The following is a 24,335-nucleotide window of genomic DNA, read 5'->3' as shown; positions in this document are numbered from 1 at the left end:
ATTATTACGCCATAATTTTAACATTGTTTCCATCTCAGCGATAATACTGTGACGTTTACGAATGATGCTTGAATTTAAAGATTGAGCATTTTTCACAGCTTCGAGAATTTTTTCTTTGCCTTTAATAGTTGTTCTGTCTGACAATTCCGGTAGATCAAACTTCTTTGCCAATTCACAAATTTTCATTTTTGTATCGAAGTCTTTAATAATGGCTACGTTCGTAAAGTCAAACGAGTTAAACGCGTTAGTAACGAATCGTTTGAAAAGTCTAACGAAATAGGAATAACGATGACTTCATTCTCGTTTAATTCGTTCGACTTTACGAACATACCCAATGTTAACTTTACATTCCAAAGATAAAGTTTTTATCGTCTTGTTTGATGCAGAAGAATCAGTTCTACTTTGTTTGGATGACATAATAGAGTCTCGAGTCTCCGTAGATATAAGACACAGAAATAAATAACACAAAATAAATTGTAGCTTTTGTGTGGATTCCGCGCGACACATCCGAACATGTAAGCTGAACAATAGTGTGGGGGAGTGAGTAATCAAGGGTTACGTGGCGCTCAAACAAAAGACGAATCGACGAGATTTGAAAATCGCGTAACTCCGGGTTTGCGTAAGTCGAGGTATTACTGTATATCAATTAAGATGTTTTCATATTTCTGAAAATAAAATTATTGCAAATAAGTAACAACAAATTTAATTTTATAATGATCATTTGAAAATTACAGTTGTTTGTTTATCTTTGCTGACACAATTTTATTTTATTTAAATTTTATAGTTTGTTTTTATGTAATCATTAATGATTTTTCAATTGTCTTAGGTGTGGAAACAGATTGATGGACACTGTGTTTTAACACTTTGTGGCCATCAAGATGCAGTAACATGCCTTCAATTTGATTCTTCAAAGATTATAAGTGGTTCTTTGGATCGAACTATTAAGTTTTGGAACATAAATACTGGCAATTGTTTAAGTACATTAGATTGGATGAAATCTGAAGGCCATACTGGTGTAGTAAGGTATATTTTATAACTGAAATATTCAATTAACTATAAGTAGATCTGTAAATGATTAAACTATTTATTAATGCTATAGTAATTTTAATCCTATAAATTATTGTCCAAGATTTTACTATTTTTGTTTTATTATCCCAATTTCTATATTTTATAATAATAATTTCTTCATTAACTTTTTGGTGAAATTATGCTAACCTAACATCATGATCTTGTTAATCCTTCCTGAACAGATATATGTTTCATATAAATTTATAGAAGTAAAGACAAAGTACATAAATGTGTTCTGAGATAGAGGAGAACATTTATTTGTTTCTTATTTATTGAACTGCAATATTCAAATTGCAGACCTATAAATTTCCACTGGTGGCTGTCTGTCATTAATCTCAAGAATAGAGTTAGATAGATTAAACTTGAGACCAGATATGGAAGGCTTAGAGGTAAGAGAGAGGCCTTAAGTATATAGGAACTTTCCAGTCTGGACTGGAAGTCACATGATTTGAATTCAAAAATTTTCACCAGAATGGAGTTAGATAGATGACTGACATAACTCTGTTGGATAGAGGAACAGTATGATGTATAGTACTAGTGCAAGATACTACTAAAATTGTAGCATGTATCTTAAATTAAATAAATTAAAAATATGATTAAAAATTACAGCCTGGCATTTTGATGATGTCACAATAATTTTGCTCATTTGCTTTTTATTCCCGTTATAGTAATTTTGACAGTTGTTAAATTTCAACTGTTACAGCATAGTTTCCCATCTTAATTTAATTTATTTATATAAATAAAATAGAAATCAAATTAGCATTGTATCCCACATGTAAATTGACAAATTAATAATTTATGTACCTAATAAAAAATGTTTTTATATTTCATATAATGTTCACAGTTAGTAAACTTTTATATATATAATTGACTTCAATTCAATTACAAGAGAGATCAAGAAGGGTTTAAAAATTATTAAATTATTAAAAATTCAACTTAGTCATTTTTGAAAATTAAAGTAGTTTTTCCAAGTTTCCAATGTTTGGTAGTATTCCATGTTAGTTGGTGTTATTAGATTTTTTTTTTTCCATTCCTTTATTTATTTCAACTTTTTAAGCTAAAGATAAAATTGTGTGTGTTTCATGCTTACGCTTTGTAAAAAACATAGCTAAACACTTTGCTATCTAGACATCTAAAAATGTTATTAAAACTATGAAATGTTACATTTTTGTCACAGTTCAGGAATTTACAGAATATTTGCATTTCAGAAAATACCTGAAACATGTGCACTGTATAAACTAGAAGACTGTACGAGGCTTTCTTTCTTCAGTTTCATGTTTAAAATATGAAATCTGTAGCTATGAATTATTCAAATTTAAAGTAAAAAATTCAGTTTAACACTTATTGAAGTACAGTGGGTGATTGGTTAACCTATCCCATGTTGAAATTTTTCTCTGTTGTGTATGGCTGTCATGTTGAATTTTTGTCGATGTTAAGCCTAACAATTTTTTTTAATAATAATCGTGGCTACTGTATCGTTAAAAATTATTTTTTTTATTTTGCACAAACAAAATAAATATATTGAAAAATATAAAAAATTATAACAGCATACATGATAACATGTATTCAATTTTTAATTAAAAAATTATATTTCAAAAGTTTGTTTTAATATAAAAATTATGATGCATAGTGACATCTAATATCAAAAACATACTATACTGTAACAAGATATATCAGGTTTAACCCTGCAGGTCAAAGGTCGCAACCCTGATATATGTCAGTGAGGTTATGATCCGTTCCAAGACCATGTGTGCTACCCAAATTGTTCATTAACTGATCATTGATTTACCATTGATTTTTACAGAAATTTGATTAATTTGTTCTGGAGATTCAAAAAATAAATAAATTATATACTTTTTTACTATATTCATTTTATATGTAATAATAAAAATACATGTACACAGTCTGGCATTTTTATCAGTTGTGTTTTATTTTTTTTGTTTATGGGGCATTAAAGAATCTGTCCAATGTTGATTGCTTTTCTCTCTTCTTCTGGATTTTTTGGAAGTAATTAATAGCATTGTCATCGTAGAGATTCTCAAGCATATTAACCTCAACCTGGTTTGGATGCCATTCTATTCTTCTCCCACTTCTTCAAAAGATCTTTAATAGCAGATATTGGCATTGGTCCTCTTTTTCAGAAGAAAACATATCTTGTTGAGTTTCTTGATGTTCTTCATTTAAGAGTTCTTGGTGTTCTTCTGTTGTCAGATCAGTTTCAGGTTCAATTATGAGCTCTTCAATATTCTTTGTTTCTCAGATGTGATTTTCATTACTCCTTTAGCTGCTTGAGTCTTCTTGATTATATCTTTCTTAAATAAGATTGTGCCTACTGTAGACCTGTTCAAGCCATACTGCTAGCAACATCTGCTTGCTCTTTACTTTGGCTATTATCTCTTGCTTGGTTTCTATGGTAAGCACAGTTCTTGACACTCCACTCTTTTTAGTCTCCATAATATTATCATTTTCTTTTTTTAAATAAAAAGTTCAAAAAAAACTTACAAAAATTCAGAGAACAGAAATCAATTAGCACACAAAAAATTTATGTAAATGTGAGGCCTGGATGAAATTCGAAATTTGGTGTTAAAATGTTCACGAATATCTGATGGGACAGTTAAACTCTCACTTTTCAAAAAGAAAAACTGACGCAAAACTTAATGAATATCCATCCGACAGTCTCACGAAGACTATAAAAGATTTCTTTCTGTCATTAAGGTAAACAAAAGGATGGAATTAAAACAGAGAGTTTCAAAGTTTGGAGGAATGCTATCCGATCAGTATATACCGGGTTGAGCATCAATGTCGACATCTCCCGCACTCCAAAAGGTTTCATATTGTTACCTGGAGATAAGGGAAGATCAATCAGTATTTGTTATTTTACATCATTTCTTCTTGTGTTTGTTCTGTGAGGTGTTCATTATCTGAGCATGTGTTTGTTGTCTGAACATAAAAATCCTTTGTGAAAGTGTTCATTGTTCGATTTGTTCACAGTCCAAATTGTTCGTTAACTGATACAAATTTTAAGGTTTGAATTATTTAACAATTTGAATAAAGCATATTTGACTATGTACAGTATGTATAATATATATAAAACAATTTCTTTGCAAGACTACAAATGTTGATTTTTTTTTTGTGTGCATATAAGATTAGAAAATATCAACAATTAATTATACAGTCAGTTCTGATAGTAATGAGTAACTTCTGTTTATTGCAGTGAAGTTGTAAGATGCTAAAAATTTAATTTTAAAAAATAAATAAAATAAATTTGGTTAAACTTTTCTTAATGGTATTTAACATTACTTTTATTAAATTTATTGAACAGTAAATAAAATTTAATATTTGAATTTTTGCAATATTTGCAAATTTATATTAGGTTTAGTACATTTTATAATAAGATACAATCAATTATTTTGATATATGAGGGTAATTAACAAAGTTGTTTTTATATCTAAGTAGTTCAAAAAAGTTAAATCATTAGATTAAGATATTGCGATTTTTCATCTACGTCAAGATTTTTATTTCAAATTCAGTAAAATCTTGCATTTCTGTTTATGATGATAAAATGTCAGCATTTACAAAAACTTAAAAATGATTTCAGTCTTTCTCTTCTTAAATTTTGTTGTCATCTGCAGAATCAAATCCATAAAAGTTTTGAATGGTAAAAGCAGTGTACAACTGTAGTTGGTTTTATACATGCCCATGTTTCAGCAGAACAGGTATCCAGGTAGTGTTACTCATATTCAAATGCTGCAGTATTTGTTTGAGTATTAAGAATCTGTGTCAAATTTTAAAATTTTGTATTATTTTTTGTTTCCTAGGTTGTATTAGATAAATCACATTGGTAGCAAAAAGTGTGGTTGAATTCATTTAAGATTCTTAGGCTGGACACGTGCAGCACAATTATCCGTCAATAACAAAATTTTTCTCTTCTGTCATCCTAACTTTATCCCAGTAATAAGCCATTCATGAAATATATCATGAGTCATCCATACTTTATTACTGTGTCTTGTACAGAGCAGTCTTCCTACTCTGTAAATATACTCCCACAACTGCCGTAAATGATTGGACTAAATTTGGATGAAATGATATAAATTAGAAATGATTTGGCACTAGAGTGAGGCGTTAGGTGCTATCTCGTATTAAAATTAATAATTATAATATTTAATTAATAAATTTAGATTAAACTGAAGAAAGCAGTTGTGAGAGTATATTTGCTTAATATTGGGTTTCAGTTGGTGTGTTATATTTGTATATTCCTACTCTGTACTGTTTTGACATTTTTAAAAGCATGAGGTCTCTGAACCAACTATTGCAAGCAATTTTTTTGTTCTAGATTTTGTCATATTGGTACAAAGCAATAGTGTAAGCCTTTCTTTTGTCTGCTTGCCACTTTTGCAATGATAGCAATAAAAAGTCAGTTTTTGATGGTAATATTCTGTAAAACAAACCAGTTTCATCACAGTTTGAAAATATCTACTGTGTTGTAGTTACAGGAAATAAGTGGCCACTTTTCCTTCAGCTGCAGCATGATTTGCTGATCCTGATTCTTCTGATATAGTTATGGAATGATGCTTCTGAAACTTTGATAGTTATCCTTTGCTTGTTTTGAAACTTTCAATTATTCAGCTCTTTTACAACTTCAGCAGCTTTTTGCTGTATGAAAGGACTACTTAAAGAAATCTTGTTATTATTTACTGATCTATTTTATAACCAGTTTTTTTGAGTTCAGGATGAGCTCCTCCTACATGCTAGATATTAAAAATTGCTATTAAAACTTGCTGAATGTTCATTTACTATAGTGTAATATACACACTCAATTGTCAAATTTAAAGAAAAAACTTATTCAATAACTTTAAACATGCTTTAAAATTTTTGACAACAGCTTTACACTTATTGGTGCATTATTTTAGAAATATAAAAATGGCCAAAAATATTAACAATTGGCATTATAAAAAGAGATTCATTAGTATCAGATTATTGTTTGGACCCAATTTAATTAAACAAATTTCTTAAAGATTACTGAAATTATTAAAACATTACAATCATGATTAATTTTTTCATAATTTTTTTATTGATTTTTCAATCAAATTTCAAATTCACTGATTAAAAAATGATCAATTTACTATATCTTTGATTTTTATTTTTATTTTTATTTTACCTATTGAGTTAATAAAGCTTGTATCTTTTTTTTCCATATTTTTTCCATATTTCAGGAACTATTTGTTTATTCAAACTCTTGTATCAAGCAACATCAGCTTGACTTTTACTATCACTTATTTCTTTTATCACAGAAAATTTTATTACTTAACATTATTACTTTACATTTTTTGTTGGTGTTTTCCATGACGTCACTGTACTGCTTCAAACTTTGCTGCTGCACATGGCAAATCTGAAACTGAAGCATAAGAAAGTGACAAGTCCATGCACATGAATGGGAAATAATTCTAGGAGATTACCTGCATTGGTCCATAATATTGAGAGTCTCTTATTCAGGGGTGTGTAATATCTTATAATTTTTCCTGTTGTGAATTGTTTATCCAACCATACCATCAGTAACAATGAGCTGTCTGTTATATCATGGCCAATAATAACAAGAGTTTAATTTATCTGATATTGGTTTTTGTCAATGAAAATTATCATCAAACTAATTTGATGGCATTATATTAAGAGAATAATTGTTGTTATTATAATTGATTTTTTGAAAATGTATTCTCATTTATACATTTCATAATGGCTAATGTGTAGAAAATTTAAAATGGTAGTTAATTGTTTTTCTTTAGTTTGTTAAACTATATTATTTCACCTTTGATTTTATTCTTAAATAATGCTGAAAAAATTAATTTAAAAACTTCAGCATAACTTGATAATTAGTAGTAACTAAAGATATGAGAACAATATAAATGTTCAGTCAGATAAACTGAAATGCAAATGAAAAATTTATTACAGTATAATTATAATTTATAAAAATTATTAAATATAAAATTACTAAAATGAACAATTTATTGATAGATGCTTACAAGCTGATCATTGGAGAATTGTAAGTGCTGGAGATGATAAAACTCTCAAAGTAAGTTTTTAGAGAATTTGAAGTAACAAAAATGAAATTATCTTGATACTTTTTATAGAAGTATTTACAATAACATTTAATTTAAAATTTTAGTAATAATACTGTTTAGTATGTAGTTATTTAATATGCATTAGATTGATAATTCAAAATTTTATTTTCATGTTCAAAAAATATTCTGCTATAAAAAATATAATAAGCAAACATTAAATAAATAAATAAATGATTAAACTATGGTTTTTTCTTCTATTATTAAAAATTATATTGCTACATTGAAACAAATTTTGTTTTTAATATTTGATTATAGTTACTGTTATAAACAAGAATAATAATGTAATTTAATATAATTAATATCAATTTAGAATAAGTTGTATTTTGATAAGATATTTATTAACATTAATTTTTTTTTAAATAAGGTTGTCAATATACATATATAAAGTATAATATAAAGCATAAAATACTAATTTTGAAAGATCATCTTTGAAGTTTTTTATTTAACTATCAACAAATTAGGGAATATCATCTATCAGTCATAAATAATTATGACTGATAGTTGACTTTCTCAAATGTTAGAATGTCAATTTTTCTTTAATGTTTTGCTAATTATGGTTTTGGATAGTATACTGTCTTTCAAGGCTATATCATTCACATTTATCAATAATTAAATGAAGAAATAAGAATATAATTATCAAAAATATAATTGTATTAAACTTTAACATAAAATTTTTATACTGTTCATAAGATTTAAATTCTAATTTTATGTAATTCAGGTATGGAGTCTTGAAACTGGACAAAGATTTGTCACATTACGTAACCATACAGACGGAGTAACTTGTCTTCAGTTTAATGACGGCGTCATTGTGTCAGGATCATATGATCAAACTGTAAAATTATGGGATTTTAGCGTATGTTAAATATTGTGTTTGTGATATGCAAAATAAGAATATTTTTTGAAGTGAATTTTATAGTCTTCCTTATGATTTTAATTGAAAAATGAAATTTTCTTAAAAGCATAATTTATGCTATGCATTTAATTTTATTTTTAATTTGATATGCACATTCATAAAACAAATATAATAAATAGCATTTGCTCAAAAGTAAGTTGAAAGTTAAAAAAAAATTGGATATGTTTGAAGATAATCTTAATTTTTTTATAATTTTTTTTAAAGATATTATTATCAAAGTATTAAAACATTGCTTATCATATTAATAATATCAAAACTATTTGTAAACATAAAAAAATAATGCCTTTGAACTCTGTTGTTCACTGTATTTCATATTTAAACAAAGAGAATGAAAGAAAACATTCTAATTGATTATAGTTATTCAAAAATCACAGTTATATAGTGTAAATAAGCAAATGAAATAATAATAGAACCAAAATTGCTTAGCAATTGCATCAGCTAATAAATGATTGAAAATAGTCATTTTAAATTTCATCATAATTTGTGATGCAAATCTACAGTATTAATTATTATATTTGAAATGCTGTGAAGAAAAGGTAAAAGACGTAATAATTTGTAAAATATGGGTTATTTGTGCTGGAATGAAATTAATAATGTTGTATATACTATGTATATTGTGTATATAATATGCAACTTATAAATGTGTTCTCAGACTTTCATTGATAGGTATAAATGGAAGAGCATTAATACTTAGTACTAGGATATCTTCCTTGCATTTATTGTGTGTTAAATTGCTAGCCTTTTTTTTATCAGAAAATTTAAGATTTTTATTAAAAATGTTTGCTTCGTGTCCATAAGTTTTATTAGTATTAGCATTCGTGAAAGAAAGTGTCAGTGGAAAAATGATACAAATAATAAAAACTTTTTCTCAAGTCAAAAAGCATTAATTCAAAATCAGATGGATAATGAATTTTTTCACATGCAAACAAATATATTATTATTAAAAGCAAAAAATAGTTACATATATGAACTTTTATGCAATGTTAACTTTATCATAAATACAGTAGAGCGTCGATTATCCGAATCAACTGGGACTGGGTTGTTCGAAAAATCGATATTTCGAATAACTGATTATGTACGAAAAAATATATTAAGTTATTCCATGTTAAAATTTTTCTCCTTTGCGTGTCACTTCGTGTTGAATTTTCGTCAATGTTAAACCTAACGAAGACTATTGTATCATTAAAAATTATTTTTTTAGTTTGTACAAACAAAATAAATATATTGAAAAATATAAAAACAATAAAAAATTATACTTCAGAAGTTAATTTAGTATCAAAAACGTAAAATATTTGAGTAGCCCAAGACATAGCCAAAGATTGCAGCGCCACAGCATTGGCGAAAATTTAAATTTGCCGACTGGAATTCTTTCAGATGATTGACGTTTCGGATAATTGACTTTCGGATAATCGACGCTCTACTGTATATTCAAATTATATCTTTTATTATTTGCATTGTTTTCCCACTGAAACCATTGTCATTTAATATTTTTTTTTTGTGTATTTTGTGTATTTATTGTGTAATTTCAGGTTTTATAGTAAATTTATCATATATTTCATACACTAGATTAGTGGTTCTCAACATTTTTGGAAATATGGCACACTTTATTATTAAATATTACTGATTTGCCAACAATTCAATCACAGAGCTCTCTCTAATACTTTTTCTATAATAGTTTACTGCTACAAACATCTTAAATATAGTTGATAACACAGAGAAGTACATTTTGTTTTTTATTTTTTATAAATTTTAAAATGTCTCACTTTAGTTTTTTTTTTATTCATTTTGTAGTACTCTTAGAATGACTTCATTAGTGCTGGGCGATTACCTAAAAAATGAAAATCGATTACAGAAATCGATTAGGATATGATAATTGATTATCAATCAATTACCACACCTTTAATAACAACAGTGTTTATTAAGTTAGTAAACCACTATTATTTTTAATAATACTTGTTAACAAAAAGACCACTCACAGGTTTCACATTTTTATAGAACATTTATTAATTTGTAATTGCAATATTACTAAACAAACTATAATGAAAAAGAAAGTATATCATTAAACTCAAAGATACTCATAATAACAAGTTTCTCAACTCTTTTTGGATGCAATGCACATCATTTCTTTGTAATAATATTTCAACTTTTGAAAAAAGACGTTCTGCAGGTACTGAGGTTGCTGGAATACCTAAATATATAACAGCCAGTTTCGCAAGGTGATAATTGAAATGGGCAAACGTTGTAACGCTGCCATATAACAAGAGAATCAACATTGTGAGGTATAGTTACAGCTTCTAAGTAAGTTTTAAATGTAGTACAAAACCCTTCTTCAGACTTTATGGGATTTCCGATTTCCCTATGTGACCATAGACTATACTCATCTGTGCTTTTAATGGTTTTTCTTAAGGTTTCCACACAATCTACTTCATATTTAATCTGCTGGAATAGATAGTTATTGATGAAAGAAATTGCATTTGCAGCACATATTTTGCTTTTGAAATCTGAATTCTTAAATCCAGGATCTAACAATGTAGAAACACTGTATAACATATTATTTTCTATGCCACAAAATTGTTTGTTGATATTATTGAAACAGGCCTTTTTTAGATTTTTTCCAATTTTTGTGATGGGGTTTGTTGCCTCCAGAGCTTTTGCAATGAGGCCAACAACAGGAATATCTTTATTAACTGTTGTGTACTTCTCACCCATCAGTTCAATGGTTGCCAAGTAATATAGCTTCAAAAGTTTGAAGGATTCTTCCAAGATTTCCATCTCACTTTTAACAAACATATCGGGAGCATCTTTTTGTTTCTGTAGCACAATGGCAACTGCATTTTTAATTTTCAAAAATTGATCCAGCCTAATTATCATATACTGAGTTCCATCTGGCCATCTGGTGAGTACACTGATTTTCAGTTTCAAAGGGGAAGTTTCTCCTGAAGATAATTGTTCCTTTTGCAGCTGATGGCTTGCAGTTGTGCTGTGATGAAAAAATGAAATAATGGCTTTCACTTTGTTTAGCAATTCATTAAATTCTGGTACATCAGCACTGCGAGATTTAAAGAACGGACAAAGCATTTAAGGTGTTTATCTTTTCTGATGAAAAGGTCTACTGCTTTTCAAATGTTTGCCATATTATCAGTAACAACTGCAACTATTTTGTGTTTTTCAATCCCAACAGTTGAACAGGTTTCTTTTAGCACTTGCACAAATATTCAGCTGTATGACTTGCTTCTAAATGTTTAAGTCCAATTATTGCACTTTTACAAACATAATCCTCCACAAAGTGAGCAGTAGTTCCAAGATGTGAACGTACGTTAAAGGAATCAGTCCAGGAATCTGTTGTAAGATAAATCTTACTTTGGGATGAAAAAGTTTTCGTAGCAGTTCTTGGCAGAAATGAAACTTCAAATCTATTTTATTTTGAACCGTTTTCCTGTCTATTACTTGAAAATGTGGATTTACCATCTTCATAAATTTTCTGAAGCCATCTCCATTCACAATATCAGCAGGTAGATTATCTTTTATAATGAATGAAACAAGTCCATTTATAATATGTTTGTTCTTATCACCTCCTTCTGAAAATAAAAAAGACAATCAGTAGATTAATCGTTGATATAATCAAATAACTTAATATAAAATAAAATATATAATTAAATGGTTTTTTAAAAATTGTGTGGCAGGTTGTAGTAATTGAATAATGTTAACTTGCTTGATTTGTCTTGCCACGTGGTAGTTAGGGTTCTTGCCACCCTGTGGCAAGACAAATCAAGTAAGTTAACATTATTCAATAAAATAAAATAGTCAAAAAATGTAAAAAGGTATATTCAATAAACCACAATAACTTTTGAAATGTTCATAAAAGTTTGACTTTAACTTACCACTGTAAGATGAAATCAGGGTAAACGAATCAATGACACTTATTTGTGACGACTGTGAAGAGGTAGAAATAGCACTGTTAGGCCTACTACAATAGAGTCTCGAAAACTCGGCACTCAATAACCCGACAGTCTGGATAACTTGGCCACACTCTGGCAGGGCTAAAATGAACTTAGGTGAACTTAACTCTCCTGTTTTTTTTTTTTGATGATATGAAACCGTGCTTTGCTATTTGTTTATGCTTCTGACACAATATAGTGCTATAAATTAAGACACTTGGCGGATTTTCTCATCTTTATCAACTAAATAAAGATGAGAAAATCCGCCAAGTGTCTTAATTTATAGCACTATATTGTGTCAGAAGCATTAACTCTCCTGTCTAAACTTAATGTTTTTATATGGAATGTAGATAGTGCTGATTGACCAATGAGTGCTTCTTAGTCCTATTAAAGGTCCATGTGATCATCCGATGATCGACGGCCAATCATCTATTCTGTTTTCAAAACTAACGGTCGTTTCTCGATCCGTATTTCTACAGCAACAACCGTTGTTTGTTTGAAAAAGAGGAAAAGCGCAGAAACCATACATCTAAACGATTCCATCATAACAACAGTACTCTGCGATGGCATCTTCCGTTAAAAGAAAACAAGTGAACATGTCTATGGAGCAAAAGTTGTGGGCATTAAAGAGACTGGATAAGGGAGAAAGTGTCGGTGCAGTGGCTAAGGACTTGGGAGTTGGCAAAAGTACGATTGGAGACTGGAAGAAGAAGCGGATGGAAATTGAGTTGTGGTGTGTTAACAGAATGTGTACAGAAACATTGAAAGAAAGGAAAAGTATGAGGAAAAGTGGCTTTAATGAGGTAAGTGAAGCACTTTACATTTGGTTTTGCCAAATGTAAAGTGCTTCACTTACCTCATTAAATGAGAGGGGCACGCCAATTAGTGGGCCAATCTTGCAAGAGAAAGCCTTGAAATTTTACGAAGAATTTAAAAAACACAATGATCCTAAATTTGTCGCAAGCACTGGCTGGCTTGATTGCTGGAAGAAACACTATGGAGTCCGGCAGCTTAGTATTTGTGGGGAAAAACTATCTGGGGACATGGAGGGTATGTCTCAGTTTAGAAAAAACTTTCAGAAATTTATCAAAGCTGAAGGTTTAACCGGAGAGCAATTGTACAATTGTGATGAAACAGGGTTAAATTATAAACTGCTACCAACAAAAAGTCTTGCTTTCAAGGAAGAACAATCAGTCCCAGGTTTTAAAAGAAGCAAGGAGAGGGTAACAATCCTAGCATGCAGTAATGTAACAGGTGAGCACAAATTAAAGCTTGGTCTCATAGGAAAATCAAAGAAACCACGTGTGTGTAAGCACATTGTAATGGGTAAACTTTCAGTTTGGTACTGAAACCAGTCACATGCCTGGATGAGCTGTACAATTTTCAAAGAATGGTTTCATGGAGTATTTGTTCCATCAGTTGAGCAGTTTGTAAAATCTAAAAACCTGTCAAGGAAGGCTATTCTGATTTTGGACAACGTGTCTTCGCACCCATACATTGAAGAGTTAAAAAATGGGGACATACGAGCAATGTTTTTACCACCCAATGTCACAGCATTATGCCAGCCAATGGACCAAGGAGTTTTGGTTAGTCTCAAGAGAAGATATAGACACAAGCTGTTATCCTCCCTTCTTTCTGCAAACGATGATGATCAAGGTCTTATCCAGAACTTAAAGAAAATTAACCTATTGGATGTTGTTGGTTGGGTGGCAGATGCCTGGAATGAGTTAGAGTCATTAACACTAATTTGTTCCTGGCAAAAACTCCTTGATCACGAGGGAAATGACTTCGTTGAACATGATGATGCAGAAAATGTAAACTTACTCGACCTGCTGAAAAGAGTTCCTGGATATGCAGAAGCCGACGAAAATGACGTCGAACAGTGGTTCCAGAACGATATTACCAAAACATTATGTCCGATGCAGAAATTATTGCTGCTGGCACAGTTTTGCCGGAAAATGATGAATATGTTAACGTTGAGGACTCCACCGTACAAGCTCCTAAAATATCACATAGTGAGAGACTAAAGGCTGTCGAAACCACCCTTCAGTATTTTGAACAACAAGGTGCGTTGGTAATGGACTTACTGTTTCTTCGTCATCTTCGTGATGAAGCAGCAAAACACAGAGTGCAGTGCAGAAGACAACAGGACATTACGCATTTCTTTTTAAAAAAGTAGCCAGTTTTTGCAAAGTCGGCTAGATAATTTTCATTGTAGACAGCTTTATGCTTTTCTGAGGTTTGTCTTATCAGGTAAATTACTGTACATTGTGTATTCATTAATTTTCATTTTCATGTAGTAAAGGCTTTATAAAGTACGTACTTTTCCTATGTTTAAGGGTATTTGAGCAGTTTATTCTCTGTTGTATTTTCAAGCAAACAATACATACAAGTACAGTACAGTATTTTCTGAGGAAACACGCATACTTATCCTTTTTTAACCCCATTCCCGATAACCCGGAATTTTCACAAACTTGCCCACCCTTCGGTCCACATTAGGCCGAGTTTTCGAGACTCTACTGTATTATCTTCCACTTCCACAACTTCCATGTGGTCAGATTGACTATGTGAGGTAGTAGGACGATTATCAACTTCCACCTTCCGAAAAATATGTTCATGATAATTTTTCAAATGCATCGCAAAATTAGTTGTATTTCCACACACTTTTTGCAGATTGTGTATTCTGCAAAATCCATTCCAACATTTTTTTAAAAATAATGCCAGACTTCTGATGTCTTCATAGTCAGCGCCATGTTTGTTTAATCTGCTTCATCATCATCTTCTTGCATTCTCGTGACTTGATCTATCAGTCCACTCCTGAGCTCTGATTGGCGGGACAAATTTGTTTAATCGATTAATGTTCTATTCAATTATGAGGTAATTGATTCCTGTTATAATCAATTAATTTCGATTGTGATTGATTAATCGCCCAGCACTAGACTTCATGGCATGCTAGTTGAGAACCACTGCATTAGACTAAACTTTTTAATTTGTGAATTTTTAAGACTTAATGAAGTAACAATTTATTTTTATCTCAATAGATATTGAGATTCTATAAGTGAAAAAAGTAATTTAAATTCGAAAATTTCATTAATATATATTATTAATTATTTATTTATAAATTTAAAGCAATTGGAAGATTTGGTGTTTAAGCATGTTTAAAAGAGGCTAATTTAGGTTTGGTACTGAATGGATCTAATATACATACGATAGAAAACATTGTTAATATCTAGTACAATACATTAATATTCCCATAATAAGTAGTATGAATTGTAAATGTATTAATGTGGTTAATCTAATATACAAATTAATGTTATGGGAATCTAAATATTTTGATCAATTACAAATCAAATTGCAAATAATATAAAGAAAAATCTTTTGGATATTCATTTTTTTTTCTTGAAAGCTTTCTGATTTATTTTTTTTTTAAAAAAGAAAATGTATAATTATAAAAGGATTTTAAGAGATAGAAATATAAATTTTTGTTAATATGATGAAAATATTTGAGAGTATCATTTCATAACTTCAGAAACAGCAAATTTGCACTTTGATATTTTCCATTATAAAGCATTGTATTAAATCAATATACGTAGTCATAATAGTAAAAGTGTAAGCAGTCTTCTACTATAAACTTATATTACAATATAAAATTATATAATCAGATAATGTTAGCCAATGAAAGGTTATTGCTGGAATAAATTTTTCCTTCAAATCAGATGATGACTGCTTATATTAATGCATATTTTCTGAATAATAAACTTTCATCTAAAGAAAACTATTGATGACTATTTTTTAATATGATATATATAAAACTTAACAAATAAAAACAATTATGAATATAAATATTATATATAATGAATGTATTTAATACAATAATCAGATATTTTTCAAAGTAAGAAATATTGTTTACATAAAATACAAGCTTAATATTTTGTTATATTGATCAAATCTAAGGTATACAGTAAACCAAGCCCAAAATTTACAAATAAAATGGTAATGCTTTAATGCTTGATTCTTGAGCTACAACTTGGCTAATTAAATATATAGATATTATGTAATTTAGATTAAAGGTCAGTGATTAAATCTCTTTCTTGTATGAAATTTAATAATTAGAATTAAAGTTAATTATTTTAAAATATTCTATAACAAAAGATTGATTCAGAGCAGGGCTCAAACCTGCAAATACTGCATGGTAATTAGGAGTTGCAGGTTTGAGCCCTGCACTGCCAATTATGCTACTAAGCCTTCTATCCAATTTTCACTTCCAGATCAATTAATTTAGACAATGTAACCATATTGGTCACTCACTCCACAGAAGTCTGGATAGAGTAATTGGCAATGCGTACACAATGTTCAAAATTAACTAATTTAAATCATCATTTATTAAATTTAATAATTAGAAGACATTATCTGTCTTTAGTCCAAATTACTTTATATATTTAATTAGCCAAGTTACAGTCTGTAGAATTCAGCATTATCATTTAATTAAATCTAAGATATTTTAATACAGTACTTTCAGATTTTTTTTTCTTTTCAAATTATGAAAAATAGAAACTGCAAGATCTCATAAAAATAAAAATTCAGACACTCATGAAACCTTCATAAGCAGCAAAAACAATTTAATTACTAATGTTTTCAGTCATCTACCTATCTGAAGATGGTCTTTAAAAATGACAGAAAATGTTCGTAATTAAATTGTTTTTGCTATTTATAAACATTTCATGAATGTCTGAATTTCTTATTATGAAATTTGAATATATGATGCAATTTTCTAAGTATTAAACAAATGAATTTTCTGTTTTTTTTATCATAGCTATTTATATTATTTATATAACATTTATATTAATTTTATATATAATGTTTTAAGTATAATGGAAAATATCTGTGCAAATGCACCAATGATACTGCTCACAATTCTTAAAAAATAAATTAAGTTTAACACTTAAAGTTTTTTTCTGTAAAACAAATTAAATAAATTATTACATTGAGAGAAAAAAATATAGTTCTTAGTAGAAATGAAAGTGGATAAAAAGTTTAAAATAATATTTTAAATTTTTTATATAATTATAACTGTTTAAAATTTGATCAAATATCAGATATTTATAAAGAAAATCATTCTCTATGCTCAAATTTTCTTGTGTGTCTAGCTCATTACAAAATAGTTGTATATAATAATAAATGGTGATGTTAAAGAATTTAAAAAAATATATATATATACAGTTAAAAAAAAACCCACAAATCTTTTATGTTTAATGTAAAATACATCTTAAAATAATATAGAATCTACAAAAGACTTAAATTAAACTTTATAAAAAGTTAGAAATTTCAATTTGAATGCAAAATTAGTTAATTAAATATTTAATTTTATAAAGGATCATTTATTTAATTACATATTAATGATAATTAATTAGCTTTCAAATCCTTTTATTTAAATAAAAAAATGCTTTAGATGTTTTAGTTTAACTTAATTGAAATTATAATTATTATTATGTAAATACAGTACCAGTATATAGTAATGCAGACTTCTTTGCTTAATACATTAGTAAACGGGAATCAAGTTTACTACATAATTGTCTACTTAATAACCAGATACTACATTGAAATAATTAAAATTGAATATTTCAGTACAAAATACAATATTATGCATATTTAGTTAGCATAATATTCATTTTGAAATTTGATGTTTGTATATTACAATTAAGTATAAAACCAATTGATCACTTGCACATTACACAGGATATTCTGTAGTGATAATTTTTGTTTATTCTTTTACAGGTAAAGTGTCGCACTGAATAAGGAGGAATGAATTTGGGTTATTTTGATGGCATGACCAACAGTTGGAAGTTGTTGTTGAAGAGTTTAACAAGCTTCATCCAGACCGCCATGTTCAATTGATGAAATGTCTGTGTGGTGCTCATTAAACTCTTCAACAACTTCTCACTGACTGCTGATCTCACCATCAAAGTAATTGAATTCACTCCTCCTTAGTACCATGCTTTATTTGTAAAAGAATAAACAAAGATCAACATAACTACTATTTCCAGATTTATATCTGGAATCAAAATTGTGTTGTATGAGACACCCTGTATATAGTGGTTGTTGTTAATTTCTTTTTAATGATCTAATTATCTATGAAATTATTGATTGAAATATATCTTAGCTATCAGGTACTTATTCCTTTTTAATAATAGTTATAATCTTAAGCTTTCTGAATTGTAGATTTAGTTTTCTTATATTCTTTTTCATCATAGTTATGTTATATAAATCACTTCTAAACTCTTGAAATTAAATTATCAGCTATTTTTGTAATAATTTAGATATTATAATCAAGTTAGAAATTTTATTAATGATTAGAAGAATATGTCAGTATAGATTAATATGCTATCAATTATTTTAGTAATTAAATAGTTTTTAATTATCTGGTTTTAAAAATCTAGAAAAAGAATATATTGGAACAAGTTAAAATTCATAACTTTAAAAACTAATTGGTTATATTGCTTGCTAAATCACATGAATATGTTTAGCATTTTTTTGAATTTAAGCACAATATAGATAACATAGTTATACAGTTATATATTACTAGATTATGAGATAAAAACAAGAGATGTCACTTAATAATAAAAGATAACTTTTCTCTAGATTTCTAATGTTCTGTCTGCCACATTACCCGAAGAAGATGGTTATATATTGTTGAAGGTACTCATCAATTAAACGTATTTACTTGTATCACCAATAGACAGTTTTTACATTTATCTTTTATTACTAGATTAAGTAAAGTGATCAAACCAAAACGTTTACTTGTGAGAAGTAGAGCAAGAAGTTTTGCAATACTGCAGGTTGTATTGGGCAGTGCTGTGAGCTATTCATGTATTACTGCACTGCTGCATTTAAATATTGAATATTTATTTACTACTGACTTGCATGATGACATTTAGAAGTTTAAATAAGTGAATTAAAAAAATATTCACAGATGACCCTTTATCAAGCAGAAATTTGATTCTTTTTATAGTTTAATGAACAGAATGTTATGATAATACAGTATCTAGAGATAAACACCTTAAAAGTTTCATAGGACTTCTTTGTATCATGTCCTCAAATCTTACAACTCAAATTTCATCCACTTCTAATTAAGATAGAAGGCTGAAACATTGAGGACATACCTCTGATGAGGATGCATTTTAATGATATTTTAAGGGGTGGCTCCACTTCCTTCATCTTCCCCACTTAAAACCTGATAAACATAACAAGATGTAGAATTTAATTATGTAAACACCTTGTTGTGTTGAATATGATGGGAGGTCCACCCCAATCTTGAAAAAATATGACCAATAAAAGCATGTTTTTTTTCTTACATACATATTTTGTGGCTTACCACTTATTAAAAAATTTGTAAACATAAATCCTTCTAAGAATAGATGATATCAAGCATTTTCACATAAACTGTTACTTTAATTTTTTGAAAACATTCATTCTACATACAACTTTCCACTATGAAAATTACATTTCTTTAGTATGCAATATTTCCAGTCACTGCAACACTTAATTTAAATTAAACTAATGAGCTAACATTTTGCTTGACGAGTTAGTCATGTGGCACCGGCTTGCAACGTTACCATTAATTGTTCTACTTCTCACAAGTAAATATACTCACGATAATTAATCTTGACAAAATTGTGTCTCTCTTTATAAAGGATGCAAGTGGGAAAGTAAATGTTTGATTCAAATGTAATGGATTTTAATTCTGTTCCAGTATATTCTTCTCTTAAGATATTTTAAAATTAATCATGTAACTATATTTTCTTGATTCTAAGATATGCCATGAGTGTAAAATAATGAAATTTGAAGGAGAGAAAAATTTTAAAATAATAAATTTCATTTAATTAGCAAGTTACAAAAACAATACAAGTGCCTCGAAGAGTGTTTGGCGACTCTATTTCCATTCTCGTGTGTAAATAATAACTATTGTACTTGTTTTAATGCTGTGTAACAATGATCTCAAAACCATTTAAACACTAAAAAGTCTAAATTAAATGCTTGTTACTAGCAAAACTCATTTGGATGGAGGATTGTTGAGTTGAAAAAAATCCATTATTGATACATAATGTGTTAAGTGATCTGCTTGCAATGATTGTTTTGAACCATGCATGTAAGATGCACTTCCATTTTGGAAAATGGGTTTAAAAAAAAGTGAATTTCAGAATTGAGGAAATATTATTATTTACTTGAGTGACCAGCGGCCTGATTTCGCTTCAGATAATTTCAGAATTATTTATGTGTCCATTGTCTTACACTTCCAATAAGTCACATTTGATAGGTTAGTAGAAAGTGCTGAATATTCTGAATGCCTCTTTAACTATTATAGTGAGAAAATATATAGTTTTTGAACTAGAAAGGAATGTTTAAAGATTTTAACAAGTGTACAAATTGAGAAAAATAATAACAAAATAATTCTTTTAATTTTCAAACATGTATAAGTTGATAAAACGAATGCATGTATTATTCTCTTTAATGCAAATCTCGCTCAATTAATCGCTACTATAGGAAAGATAAATGAGATCTTGGCATTGCACTTGATGGCAACTTCGTTTATAATGAAGGAAATGTTGTTTCCAATGACCACTTGTTTATGATTTTTCTATCTCTTACCTTTTAATATAAACTCTTCTAATCATTAATAAAATTTCATAGTCTAATTAAATCTAAATTCTTAAAAGTAAAGTTCTGAGTTAATTTCTATATTTGAATGACACTCAACCAGGTGCTTTCATGTGTATAAATATGACAAAAAACTCATTTTTTAAAAGTTAATTTTAATTAAAGTGGTTTGTTAATTAATTGTTGTTGTTGGTAATTTGATAAATATTAATACTCTCGAGTTAATTTTAAAAACCAGATTAAAATTTTTAAGCTTGCTTAACTTGGAATTCACTATTAATTGTAACGAACAGCAGTGTGAATGTGTTTTTCTAACTTACGCATCATCCATTTTTAAGAAATCTTTGAGTGATTTGTATTCAGTTATATTTGAGATATCAGATTTTATATTTAAAACTTTATATTGACATTTTTCTGATGTTTTTTAAACCATGAATAAACAAACTAACTGTAAACTTCACAAAAGAGGAATATTTTTATGGGATGATGTTGATAATAATTTTAAATTTTCTAAATTTTTAAAAACTCAAGGAATTTTGTTAGACAAATAACTCGATTCTCATTGTTTAGCTTTTGTATACAACTGCTGCAATAAATATAAAGTGGTGTTACATTCGCTCATTGTAAACGGTGACAAGTATTTCTATTAATCTTTCATTTAAGGTGCATGTTTTTGTAGGTAGCTATTCCGTAATTTACAGTAATTATCATAGATAAGTTTTAGTTGTCAAATCAAGCAAACAAACATGGTGAAAGCATTGGATCTATATTTAGCTACCTCATAACGGAGCTGCTATGCAGAAAAAATATATTACGATTACCAGTATATATATATAAATAAAAATAGATAAACAAACACAAATAAGATATATACTGCTTGTGCATTATCTGTGATAAAAATATTTAAAATGCTAACTTTTATTAGAATGTCCATATTTTAATTGAATATTGCTTAACAATTAATAACGAAAAACAAATAGATGACATGAAGAATTATTTTTTTAATAAAAAGTCAGCCTGTCTCTGAAAATAAAAGATCCACCAATGTATTTTGTAATTGTTTTCAACTTAGTCCTTAGTTATTAAGCTTAATTTGATGGTTAAAGTAAAAATTTTTGGTCAAACTAATCCTGTTTTGAATTGTGAATATTAGAGTTTAAATTATTGCAGCGACAATATCTTATGCTGGTGATTCTTGGCCTTTCCAAGGCCGTGGAATACCATTTGTGTAATTTTACCATGCAGGTTATTAGCATCAATAAGCAATTCCTTGTTTACTATTCTCACGAAACAATGAAGCAATAAACTTTATTGTGTGAAATAAAATAGCAAATGTGGAATTGTTTAAGGATAAAGTTGCAGTACATTGGAATGAATGTGTAATGAAAACTTTAAAGTCTCTCTTTTTTTTCCCATGGAACACAGGTTGGGAACCACTGCCTTACACTTTCTAAATTGAATTGTTGAAGATTAATCTTTCACTGTATTAGTTTTGTTTTGTATACAAACCTATTGTCTTTCTAAATATGTAACAAACAAATTCAATTGTTTTACTACAGGAAATATTGTAGTTTGTGCCATCATTTGAATGCATAAACTAATTTAAGGTGGTTTTTTTTTCTTAATAAGTATAGAATTTAGACTTTCTTTACATTTTTTTTAATACAGTAGAGTCTCGAAAACTCAGCACTCGATAACCCGGCAGTCCAGATAACTCGGCCACACCTTGGCAGGGCAAAAAAATCCTTAGTTAATTAATTTTCATTATAGACAGCTTTATGCCTCATAAAGTATTTTTCTGAGGTCTGTCTTATCAGGTAAATTACTGTACACAGTGTATTCATTAATTTTCATTTTCATGTAGTAAAGGCTCTATGCCTTCATAAAGGACGTACTTTTCCTTTGTTTAAGGGTATTTGGGCAGTTTATTCTCTGTCTCAAGTAAACAATACATACAAATACAGTACAGTATTTTCTGAGCAAGCACTCGTACTAATTTTTTTTTAATCCCATTCCCGATAACCCGGCATTTTCACAAACTTGGCCACCCTTCAGTCCATATTAGGCCGAGTTTTCGAGACTACTGTATTAATAAACGTTATAAATTCTTATCTAGTTTGTAAAATTGGAAATTTTCAAGTTTTGATTTCATAATTAAACCTATTTCATTTGTTTTAAATTAAATTTTGGCTTCAATTCTTTAATTGAAGAAAGCCACACGAATGTTCTAAAATATGGCGGTTTCAAAAGTCTTGTCACCCTTCAAATAAAATATAATGTACTGCAGTAGAATGAATACAAGGTAATATTCAATAACATTTGAGTAGGCTATGTATTTTGTTAGATTACGTTGTTTAAGCATCAAGATTATTATGAGCATTGTTTTTGCAGCATTCCAAGAAGGCCCTTTGTGCAGACATTCACGAGCCTTTATGCTTCCACACTACAGGAGCTCACATTGGTCATCCAAAATAAACAATGAAAAAAAAAAATGGGTGACAGGACTTTCAGACCACTCTGTACATAACAGAAAAGTTATCGTTATTGTTACTCATAAATAATCTGATATTTTTTTATACTAAACAGAAAAGGATTCTAAATTTTATTTAATATTTTTATTGACAATTTACATTTAATTGATGATATAAAATAAATGCAGTGGAGGGTTAAGAATGAGAAATTTTAATTGGATTTTTTTAGCTTAGAGGTAATTTTTATTTATTATAAGAAAAGTAATAAGTTATAAGTATAAGTTAAAAGTAAAGTTATAAGTATGAGACATTCAAACTGATTGAATTTATCATTTTAAACTGTCAAATTAAAATCTCATTTTAAATGAAAGCCAAATCTATTTGTTTTTCACAAAACCAATTAATTGTTAAACAATTTGAATGTATTCTTATTAATTAATGTTTTTATGTTAAGTGATTGATTTGTAATAAACCCGTTCTGTATGTAAAATTCGATAACATGTATTTTCAACGAGAAATTTTCATAATTCATGCAAAATCGACGATCGATTTTCATTTACGACTTTAAAGTATTGCGATTAACAAAAGTTTAATTGTTCCTTTCGTTTAGTTTTAATATAATACAGAAACTATGCAAGCCTAAAGAACAATCTGCAGAATTATTTTATGTTAGACAATGATTGTCATAAATCAAAGAATAGAATTTATTGTTGTTATGCACAAAATTCATTTCTCAAAGAATATTGTTGTTGACGAGCGGGGGAAAAGCATTTTTCTTTTTTTTTTTAGACTAGCGTAGTGCATGGAAATGCAAATTTTATGGTAATTTTATCAATGTATACTTAAATTGTAAATTTGGAATATGAAAATATTCTATCTGCACATTGTTTTTGTTAAAATGTAGAATTGTCATAGATAAATATTGTAAAAAGAAAAAATTGAATTATGTAAAACAAATTAAATGATTAGTTTATTCATGTTGTAATTTTGTAATAATTATTAGTCTTTTGTTTGGCTTTTTAATAAAAATGCTAAAAAAATAGTTTTCTGTCTTAAAATGTGTAATTTATACACGTTTTAAAATTAATTAAATGCACTAAAGCTTGCGTGTTGTCACAGAATGGTGACGGTATGGTTTGGACAAACACTTAATTTTTTTGGGATGTAGTATACA

At 28.3% G+C, this 24,335-nt stretch overlaps 2 protein-coding genes and 1 pseudogene across 3 annotated transcripts in view; 2 read left to right on the top strand and 1 right to left on the bottom strand.

Annotated features, from left to right (window-relative positions):
* Positions 1–8,184, top strand: part of LOC111638327 (F-box/WD repeat-containing protein 7-like) — a 47,973-nt gene extending 39,789 nt beyond the window's left edge. The window contains exons 11-13 of one of the 2 annotated variants that reach the window (XM_023384019.1): positions 827–1,023; positions 7,078–7,135; positions 7,903–8,184. In XM_023384019.1, coding sequence (XP_023239787.1) covers positions 827–1,023; positions 7,078–7,135; positions 7,903–8,046 — 399 coding nt within the window. In that variant the 3' untranslated portion in view covers positions 8,047–8,184. The remainder of the gene's footprint in view (positions 1–826; positions 1,024–7,077; positions 7,136–7,902) is intronic. The other variant, XM_023384020.1, reaches the window with a different exon arrangement.
* A 2,052-nt stretch (positions 8,185–10,236) lies between these two features.
* Positions 10,237–11,175, bottom strand: LOC111638328. The gene has a single exon (XM_023384021.1). The coding sequence runs from the start codon at positions 11,173–11,175 to the stop codon at positions 10,237–10,239; it is 939 nt and encodes a 312-aa protein (XP_023239789.1).
* Positions 11,176–12,295: 1,120 nt separating this feature from the next.
* On the top strand, positions 12,296–14,398 carry LOC111638329 (annotated as a pseudogene).
* Positions 14,399–24,335: the final 9,937 nt, after the last annotated feature.

This window comes from Centruroides sculpturatus, unplaced genomic scaffold (genome assembly GCF_000671375.1).
Source record: "Centruroides sculpturatus isolate CEXI.00-Female unplaced genomic scaffold, Cexi_2.0 scaffold1186, whole genome shotgun sequence".
NCBI lineage: Eukaryota > Metazoa > Arthropoda > Arachnida > Scorpiones > Buthidae > Centruroides > Centruroides sculpturatus.
This window is presented reverse-complemented; position numbering and strand designations above follow the sequence as displayed.

Excerpts from the sequence above, each read along its gene's own strand:
- LOC111638328 (XM_023384021.1), bottom strand. The coding sequence starts at position 11,175 with ATGCTTTGTCCGTTCTTTAAATCTCGCAGTGCTGATGTACCAGAATTT.